General features: G+C 36.6%; 1 protein-coding gene across 2 annotated transcripts; it reads right to left on the bottom strand.

Annotated features, from left to right (window-relative positions):
- Positions 1-465: 465 nt before the first annotated feature.
- LOC106165438 (citrate synthase, mitochondrial) lies at positions 466-10,115 on the bottom strand. 2 transcript variants are annotated; one of them, XM_087013225.1, is made up of 11 exons: positions 9,975-10,115; positions 9,254-9,304; positions 7,458-7,481; positions 5,516-5,623; positions 5,077-5,292; positions 4,498-4,668; positions 4,001-4,200; positions 3,426-3,555; positions 3,012-3,113; positions 2,367-2,576; positions 466-1,907 (listed from the first exon to the last, which is right to left on the bottom strand). In XM_087013225.1, exons 1-11 carry the CDS (start codon positions 10,020-10,022, stop codon positions 1,734-1,736), a joined length of 1,434 nt encoding a protein of 477 aa, XP_086869351.1. In that variant the 5' UTR covers positions 10,023-10,115; the 3' UTR covers positions 466-1,733. The 2 variants fall into 2 exon arrangements, with proteins under 2 accessions (XP_086869351.1, XP_086869352.1); XM_087013226.1 differs by lacking the exon at positions 7,458-7,481.
- Positions 10,116-10,122: the final 7 nt, after the last annotated feature.

The following is a 10,122-nucleotide window of genomic DNA, read 5'->3' as shown; positions in this document are numbered from 1 at the left end:
TAAATATTAAAAATACCCGTATGAATGTTCCGGTAGGGAACGGTGGGGGTTGCAGAGATGCAGCTGGGAAGGGAAGGCACCAATGTTAAAAGTGGTGAAATTATGGAGCATTCTTTAAAGCGCTTTCTTGATAAATAATATTTATTTAATAAAAAGCCATATATTAATTGCGCTAAATGAATAACACAAATAATGACAAGTAATAAAATGAAAACAAAATGTAAAAGATCCATAAACGAGGTCGGGATAGCGTTTCTTTAGCTGGTCGCGTATAAGAGTTAAATTATAGAGCGTAAAACAAACCGTGTCTTGAATACTGTATTGAACTGTCAAAGTCAAAAAGTAGCGAAGATCAAGACGTAAAGGACGGACGCAGGTTAGGTTTTAAAATGATTTTAATGACCCCCCCCCCCCCCTCCTACTGGGTTCACGGCATTGCAGTGTAACAATAAATTAAGAGTGATAAACAATGGCTCAATCCGTTTATTTTGTCTAAATATCAATTTTTTTGTAATATGAGCTCATTTTAAGAATATTACAGCAAATGTCAACAGCTTAAAACTTACATGTTGAATATGAAGTGCCTCTCAGCGACAAAATGCTTACATGACCGATAACTGAAGAGCGCCAATCTCTTACGAATATAATATAGCAAAGAAAACCTGCAATATGCCAGACTGTATCACATATACTTCTAATGCGAGTTTGCTGTAGTTACTTCACATTTTTATTTTCTCTTACAAAAAAAGTACTTTTGTTCCACAAAGTCATAAAGAGCGGTTGTCGTGCTTATGCTTTCTGCTAAAAAAAGGACGAATGTTCAGCAATTCACAAACAGAGCATGGTTCCAATACATCGACATTTTCTGTGCAATGACGTGTTCTAGTTTAATATCGGTTCAGAAAGATCAAAACAAACGTGGGAAAACACCAAGGAGACCATCGTGAAATGAAAGACAGTATTTTCTGGGAATATTATCACAAGGATGAGTAACTGAAACATTTTGGTCTTCTTTTAGATCAAAAAAGATTATTATACGTGAATCTTGGGTAAATTAATAGTAAACCATAAAACCAACCACTTTTCTGGCCTAAAAATGCTTCTTTCTATGCATTTAGAAAAACCAAAATGCCTGACAGTGAGTATACTAAGGTTTGGCTCAAGTTCTTGTGTGAAGTTATCCACTAAGTAAACAGAGTTGAGTGTGCTGTACTAAAGAAAATATGGCTCAACAGGATGTCTTGGGTGCAAATCAACAAACAAACGGTTTCATCACAGTCTAAACAACTCAAATCACAAAGGACAACAAATAAATTACAAGGAACACTGCCACAACTGTCATAAACTGTTTACAGGAACTGTTTCCACAGGAAGGCATTATATATAACAGTTGAATCTAATTTTCAAATATATGGTACAAAATTTCGGGTCTTTTCATTAATAGGAAAACTACCTTTTTTTAATTGGAATAGAAACAGGATCAATTTTCTTCTGTTGTCATTCAGCATTGCAGCATGCAGTCAAACATAAATTTGCCATCCAATTCATATTCCACAAACAAAAACAATACAGGAACCCACAAAGAAGATTTAAGTTAAAAATTTCTACAATTGCAGTCATGTTATGTAATCCATTCTTTTCAGACCAGTTTGCATTGTGTCTTTTCTATGAATTTGCAGCAGAGAGGAACTCGTTAATTAATTAATTAACTAATAATCCAGACGACCCATTTTCTAATCGGAGGAGCTAACTCCGACCAGCTGCATCAGGCCGTCGGTGCTCATGGACTTTGGTCTTTCGAGTGGAAGTCCTAAAGCGCGGTCCCACACCAGAGAAGCCAGAGTTCCCAGAGCTCTGGACACACCAAACAACACTGTGTAGTAGTTCATCTCTGTCATGCCATAATGCTGAAATACAAAACAAAATACGTTTTTGCCTCTTTAAAATATGTGGGGAAAAAAGTGTTTGGAGGGTGGTAGAAAAAACAAACTGGGTAACTCCATAAAAAAAGACTTAAGGAGTTTTCTGACACTACATTCAACTCTGATCACTTTTCATGGGATCATCAGAATTAAATTAAAAATCATTAAAAATTTTAATTTAAAAATGCAGACCAGGCCTGAATTAAAAATCATTATAACTGCATTTAAAATGCTGAATTCTGTGATCCCACAGAAAAAAGCTTTCGTTTGTCAGTGGACAAGAAAAATTTAAAATAGTGTCAGTTACCTGCAGCAAGACTTCAGACCATTTATCATGCGAGAATCAGAAACCATCAGCAATGCATTGAAAACCATAAGAGTTGAATTAAAAAAAGGCAGAATTCCACGATCCCCCAAAAAATGTTTTTGGAGGTGTCAGTTTACCTGCAACAGGACTCCACTGTGAGCATCCACGTTGGGCCAGGGGTTCTTGGCCTTGCCCTGCTCCAGGAGGATGTCTGGCACCAGCTTGTAGAGCTGGCTGACCACTTGGAACAGAGGGTCATCTGGCAGGTGCTTCAGGGCAAACTCACGCTGACACTGATACCTGGGGTCAGTCTTTCTCAGCACGGCGTGGCCGTAGCCCGGAACAACCTGAAATGTAGCGACCCGTGCAAAGTGGTTTGCTTTATGGGCATGGTTAATTAGGTTCTTTAAGAAATAATTACTCTTGAAGACCAGTTCTTTAGAAAAAGTCAGTTGGTTCGCTTAGTTCAGCCTGCTAAACTCAGAAAGCCAACTGCTCCCAAAGCAGTCTCAGATCAGTTCACTATCCTACTTCAAAGTAATTACAACCCAAAGTCAGCTATCATCAATGTGATTAGAAATCAGTCTTGAGAGAATTATATTTTCTCTTTGAGTTAAATAAGATTTTCTCTTTGAGAGAATTAGATTTTCTCTTTGGCTCTCTTTTCAGACCGGAAAAACAAAAAGCATTACAAGAAGTCAGTAGGATTGTTAGTGAAAATCAACTTAATCTATAATGTAATATATAATCATTATTATTCATTTATTGTTACAACTCCTCACCTGTCCTGATTTGAGTGTGTTCCAGATAAAGTTTTTGACATTATCATCTGTAAGATCTCCACCCAGAGCCTCTTGGCACCTCTCTAACCACACTAACACCTCCTGAAAGGATCAAATAAACTGAAGTTAATCACAAAACTGGGGACAAAGGCAAACAATATATCTAGTATATATATATATATAAAGTGCCTCCTCTTATTTCCAAAGTACTCATACAATCACCATCTTTTCTGTATTCTACTCAACGCCAAGAGAAGGTGTGTTAATATGTCATTCTGACTGCATACAGCAAGAGTCCCCAAGAAGTTAGACTGATCTATGTAGAATGATAGTTTCATTTGGGAATGAGCCCTGTAAGTTTTTTTTCCATTTGTGAACTGCCCGCTGGTCACAAGAGACGAACGTTAAACTGACCTGATTGGCAAGTCCGTGTAGGGGTCCCGCGAGGCCGTTCATTCCTGCGGCAAAGGAGAGGTAGGGGTCCGAGAGGGCGCTGCCTACAAGGTGGACTGTGTGAGCACTGACATTGCCACCTTCATGGTCACTGGAAACACAGAAAGACAGGGAATTAAATCAGGAGATTCTAGAGGTCGCTGCCTACAAGGTGGACTTCTTTATTACTGGGAACACAAAGTTTAATATCACAAGACACTTCAGCAAGAATCAACAAAGTATACTAGGAAAGAAGTCTTTCATGGCCATAAGGGAAGGTGACAAAAAACTGTCAGTTATTCTTGACTAAAGATTTAAAAAGAGACAATTCGGTCTACCATCTAAGAACTTTGGTGTATAGTTAGTCTTCGGGGACATCTCAAATAGTTCAGATACTACATGTATACGTTTAAAATCAAAAAAAATTCTTTGTTATTGAAGAATAGCATGGCATCCCAGTAATACAGCTGCCCTTTACCTGTGAATACATAGGTATAATCTCAGGAGTTCTGTGAAATAAGGGTCATCATATTCCCAGAAATACAGGTGCCCCTTACCTGTGAATACATAGGTATAATCTCAGGAGTTCTGTGAAGTATGGATCATCATATCCTAGCATGGAGGCAAAGTTGCCAGACCAGTCATTGTTGGGATCAATGGCACCAACATTTGTCCCCTCGCGATACAGGTTTCTGTAGATCATGGCGGCCACGGTGGGCAGTTTGGCGATTAGGTCCATGGCATCTTCGTATGCATACTGAAATAGAAAAGTGAGGCCAAATTTAAGTGAAAACTGCACTGGACAAAAAGCCTTAGCTCAAAAATACTTGGCATTCATTTGTGGTAATTATGTGATCTATAAACAGTTTTGAATGTTGCTAAATTTATAAAACATCTTTTTTAAATTCTCGTCCAATGACTTTTGTTTTGCCAGGACTTGACAATGCAAGCTCATCTTTTTCAAATATTGCCACTAGAGACTTACAACCAACACTTTTTGTTCCTCACCAAAAAATCTAGTCTATGCTAATATATATTCTACAAGAGGACCTACCTCCCAGTATTTTGCCTTATGAACACCGTCAGAGTAAGCCTTAGCAAACTTGCTCTCGCTGCTGAGAGCGGTGATGGCAGCACTGAACTGTGCCATGGGGTGCAGAGTGCTGGGGAAGTTGTTCAACATGGTCACTACGTGGGAGGGGATGTCGGCTCTCTCAGCCCATTCCTACAACACACAGATAGGAAAAAATAAATAAATATATTAACAACACGTGGCCACTCCACCTTACCCTATAACCCATACTAAATATATGCAAACATTCTTATCTTACATAGGCAAAAATTCTCAGACAAGTATCATATAAAAAAAACCTTGGGCCTACAAATTTTCTAAAAGTGATAAAACAAAGAAGGATTCAATATCATATATTATTCAATATCAACTGAAGCATCACTGCATTTAGACAAAATAATACTACTTACACTATTTTGTTGGTGATATCTGAAAAGGTGATTTAAAACTGTTCAAGAATTTGTGATTCATTAAACATCACTATACTGAAAAATTAAGAAAATAAATAAATAAATAAATAAATAAATAGTTTTCAATTTGAAAAATTGTAGCTGTACCCACCCTGGAGAGGTGCTCCACCTGGTGCTTGTTTGGAATCTTTCCAGTAAGCAACAGCCAGAAGATCCCCTCTGGTAGCGGTTCCTCCCCGCCTGGGATCTTGGGGAGCAGTTCTTGGCATTCTGGGATACTGTAGCCACGGAAACGGATCCCTTCCTCGGGGTCCAAAACCGACGTCTCGTACACCATGCCCTTAATGCCTCTCATGCCGCCATAGGCCTGAGTGAAAAGGACAAATAATTCAAATTTTTTGACAAAAAAAAGAAAAAAAAAAAAACATTCGCATTGAAATATATAATTAAGGGAATCCATATTTTGAATCCCAAGATGGGCAAGTGACAAACTAAATACTTTTGCATTTCTAAAATAAGCCTTTTTTAATATTTTCATAGGCCCAAAATAGCACTATCTTTGAGTGTAAAAATCTCAAACCTGTGCTTACCTGATCTACAGTCACCTGTCCAATGACTGAACCACCATGAGCCTTCCTGAAATCTGACACACGCACTTGTTCTGAAGAGATAATTTCTGCCAGAATCTCCTTTAGGTTCTGAAAAACAGACATTTTGGGTAATTTAGTAACGAGAGTATTAAAAACACAATATCATCCAGGTTATGATATATAGTGATAATATTTTAGGTAACACAAACAATTTAACATGTGAATAGTCTTTTGATACAGCAAGGTATAATGGTTATACCTATTAAATCCTCCTGAATGTAGGTATTACCAATATAAATATTGGGTCACTAAATGAAATAAAAACCTACAGAAAAAGTGAAGCAAAAAAGCCAAGCAAGCAATGTTTTCAGTGTAAAGTGCCCCTGCATCACAAAGAACACCATCACCCCTCTGATACATGAGGATGTTTGATGAAATGGTGTATCAAATATCACATGGTAGTGAGGGGTTGGTTCTGGGAATGTTTTTGATTGGGACTGGAAGGGGGGGGGGGCAAAAAATACTTTAGTCGATACAAACAAAATGCCATCAGAGCAAGCCCACATAAAACATTGTAATTGGACACTAGGAGTGAAGGACATAATTAGGGAAACACACTGTTGAAGTAGTTAAGTGTGAAGCTTTAGAAATTTCCTGCAAACAAAATTGTATAAGAAGAATTGGACTAAGTAAAAACCTTTAAAGGTTTCTGGTTAAAGGCAACTGTACAACATCAATATTGCCAAAAAGCTGGAGCATACAGCACAGACTAGATAGTGCAAGCATCTAGTGCTGCCAACCTGCAAGAATACTCAAATTTAAAATCTGAAATTAATTTAAAATTTGGAAAGAATATTTTTGGAAAAAATAAACAGAAAACATAATAATAAAATGAGAACCTACAACTCATAAAAAATATATAAACGAGTAACATAAGGTCAAAAATCCCTAACATCTTATCAAAATAAAAAGTGTCAAAATGACAACCAGTGATCACAATTTTGAAACTAAAAGGGGCAAGTACACCTCCCAATTTGAAGCGCTCATCGCCTTAGTCAATCCATAGAAACATGTTTTTTTTCCCCTTAATATCCACACTATCAAGGATATCATTTGTCGTAAGATACCATTACTATGATATTATATTCTTTTAAGCTAAATAAACTCTTCTAATTATTATTATCGCTTTCATTATTATATTCATATTTCGCACTTCATCCATGTCTTCAATACATTTTGTTGCCAAACAGAAGGAACCTTTTAGAATGGTTTGCATTTTTCAATGTTTATTTGTACCAAGATAAATTGGTCAAAGCCACTCAAGTGAGTGGTTGAAAAATATTGTAAATGCAAGCCACAGAATCCTGACATAAATGATTAGGAAGATTTCCAAAAATAAAATTTAATAAACACCACCATTTTTTTTTTTTTACAATATGAGACCACGTTGGGGTCTAGTATCTTATGTGAAAAATCTGTAAAAACAAAACAATGTCATAAAAATGGGCTTTTAAAATGCGTTAGTAATTACTAAGGACACAGGCCTGGGGGAATTAGTAAATCTTCAATCTAACAATTATAAGGGGCTTGGTTTAGTTTTACCATCTTGTTCTCACGCCCAAGCATATTTACCAATAGACACCCTTTATCGATTTAGTAATGTGAGCAGTATCTGATAATGTCAATGATAACCATGATAAGCCAGCGGGAATCCTGTATTTTCACATTATATAAGCACCAGTGGGACGCACCATGTCAATCATGAAACAGGGTTACTGATGAATATCAAAAGAGAGATTACCCCAAAAAATAAACTAAGTGCATTTTCCATAGTGTTAGTGAATCTAGGCAGATATGGAAAGTGCTGAATAAAGAATACAATTAAGCCAGCTACCATCCAACTGAAGTAATTAAAAAAGACAAAACTGCCTTTCATACTTACAGTTTGTCCATTAGAATACAGAGTCTGACAAGGAAAGATAAATTAAGTCTTATTCATTGACTAGGATAAGTTCAACTTAAATAACCTGTTAACATTTCAATCATTAAATAAAAGTTCCAGCATTTTTATTTCTTCACGGATCTTCTTCCAAGCACACCAAAGAGTTATATCTTTCCTCATTTAGATGAAAACTACACAAGTAAAAGAATACCTGGGAACATGCAACATATATAATACAATGCACTTTGACCTAGGCTGTATGTTTTTTGAGCTACTAGTAAATAAATAGCCACCAAACCCAACATAAATTGATGAAGAAATATTTCAAATGTATTTTTTTTTCAAAAATACAGAAAAGTCGCCTAGCAGAGAGTAGGTTTCCTCTTTCACTTTCTGACATGCAATACAAATACATTCATATATCTTACTGTACATTTAGAGACGCAGAGACATAACAGATGCTGACAGGGTCATATATCTCTGTCATATGTATACAGTCACATGTATATAATATTGAGTAGTTCTACTGATTTGTATGTAATTTTCGTCTCTTCAGATTATTTCCCCCTGGCACGTGACATATGACACGACACTTATATTACAGTCTGTTTTGTTATGGTAATTGTTAAGGTAATGACTACACACAGGTAACCAGGTCACTTAAACTTTGCAGACAGCTTAACTTGAGTCTAGCGAAATTCTAGACAAGAACTGGGACATATGCATTATGCAGTTCAATTATATGAGATCAGAAATCACAAGTAAACCATGTGCCAGTTCAGGTAAAGCCATCATTTGATAGCCAATGTGATTAGAAAGTATTTCACAACATTTACATTTGCAACTGAAAAGAAGAACAAGAAATTGAGCCCTGTAGGGTGTTCTTTGCAAAAGATGGCTTATATTATTTTTAAAATTGTCCTATTCACATTCATATTATCATGGACAAGTGCTTCAACATCTAGTCAGTCACAAACTGACATTAAAGTCATAATAACTCTTCGTTTTGGCCAAAAATACGATTTTCCTGGAAAAAATGGCAATTTTCCCGTACTTACCAATGGTCAACGACCCCATTCCTGCATTCAAAGTTAATCCAGGGTTTTTTTCCTAAACATACGGTTTTTTGTTAAAATCTCTTAAGAGATTTTAACTGACGGAGCCCTCTCGTATCGAGCCATAGTTTCTGGTGACCTACTTAAAACCGCGGGAAAAGCAGACAACAACAACAACACTATATAACAATATTATAAGATTCATAAGATATATTCGTCTTTTTGCTCAAAATGTATTTATATCTACAATGTGTGCAATTCTGGGCTTTTCGTTATCCAACGCACTGTACAAAAACTCGCAACTTACGTCTGAGGGTTTCCCGCCATGTTATTTTGGTCTCGAATGAACGCGAGAATCCGCGTGACACCTAAACGTCATTGGCAACGGATGCACTTGTCGACCGTGAAGAAAGGCATCGAAAGCCCAAGTGACAAGCACAGATTTTAGATTTACTACAATAACAGTCGTTTTAGTGGGAAAATGCAATAGAATATATTTCCAGGCGTTGTTTACAATGTATTTCTTGCGGAATTTTGAATCTCAAAGGAAGAGTTATTATTGCTTTAATAGAATAAACACATTTCATAGTTGTAATAATAGATAGGTAAAAAATACAATAATAATGCCGAAAGTTTTCAGACCCTGCAAAATTAAAACTGACTGAAATGCGTCACATTATAAATGTATGAATTTATATCTTTTTTCAAATAAAAAATTAAACGAAAAGTTAGTATACTTACTGTGGAGTCATGGAACTGTCTTGATGCAAATGAGGAACTAGGGAGAAATTGCTGCAAAATATAATAAAATTGCTCATCACATTTTCTATTTGAAAAAAAAATAGTCCTTATACTGAGGTAGTGAATTTATTATCTACTGACAATTATACCTTTAAGGCAAAAAAGGGGTGCTAAAAGCTTGTACCCCTGAAATAGCACCAGTTTTGGACTCTGCACCATCAAAGTCATACATATAGAGCTACAGATACAGAGCAAATAAAACTCTTCCAACAACATTCTCTCTAAATTTTTAAAGAGCCCTTAAAATGAAAAATAAGTAGTGCATAGAGAATTTCATCCATATCTGACAATTTTCCATGGCAATGCGAACGCATAAATAATGCCATTATGACAAATTGTGGTTTTGACCTTGACTGGGTCCAAATTAGTCTGGGGTTTGAGATAAAAATCAATAAAAACTAAGAGATAAAAAGGCCGAATATGCAGGCAGATACGGAAAATAACATGTCTCCTTCACTCTATAACAGTAGTGGGGGATGTCACTTTCAAAATCTTACAAAAACAGTCAACCGGAAAGTCGCGGAAAACCGGCCGGCGACAGCCAAGGTAAAATATAGGTGTCAACAAGTACAAGACATTCAAAACTTTGTAGCTCCCACAGGCGGCATTACAATCCAACATCCACACGATTTTCATTCGCATTTTCATCTCAATCGCCTACCTTTGAATGCGCACCAAATCGTCTCGCAACAACACGAAAGAGGGCCATACTTTTGAACTTCTGAGAACCCTGTGCTACGAGTGACCCTCACGTTTCAACACCAGCTGAAAGGACGCACAGACAGACAAAGCTCGGGCATGCGCAGTGA

This window comes from Lingula anatina, chromosome 5, assembly GCF_051362555.1.
Source record: "Lingula anatina isolate TDL-2025a chromosome 5, LinAna3.0, whole genome shotgun sequence".
In the NCBI taxonomy this organism is placed as follows: Eukaryota; Metazoa; Brachiopoda; class Lingulata; order Lingulida; family Lingulidae; genus Lingula; species Lingula anatina.
This window is presented reverse-complemented; position numbering and strand designations above follow the sequence as displayed.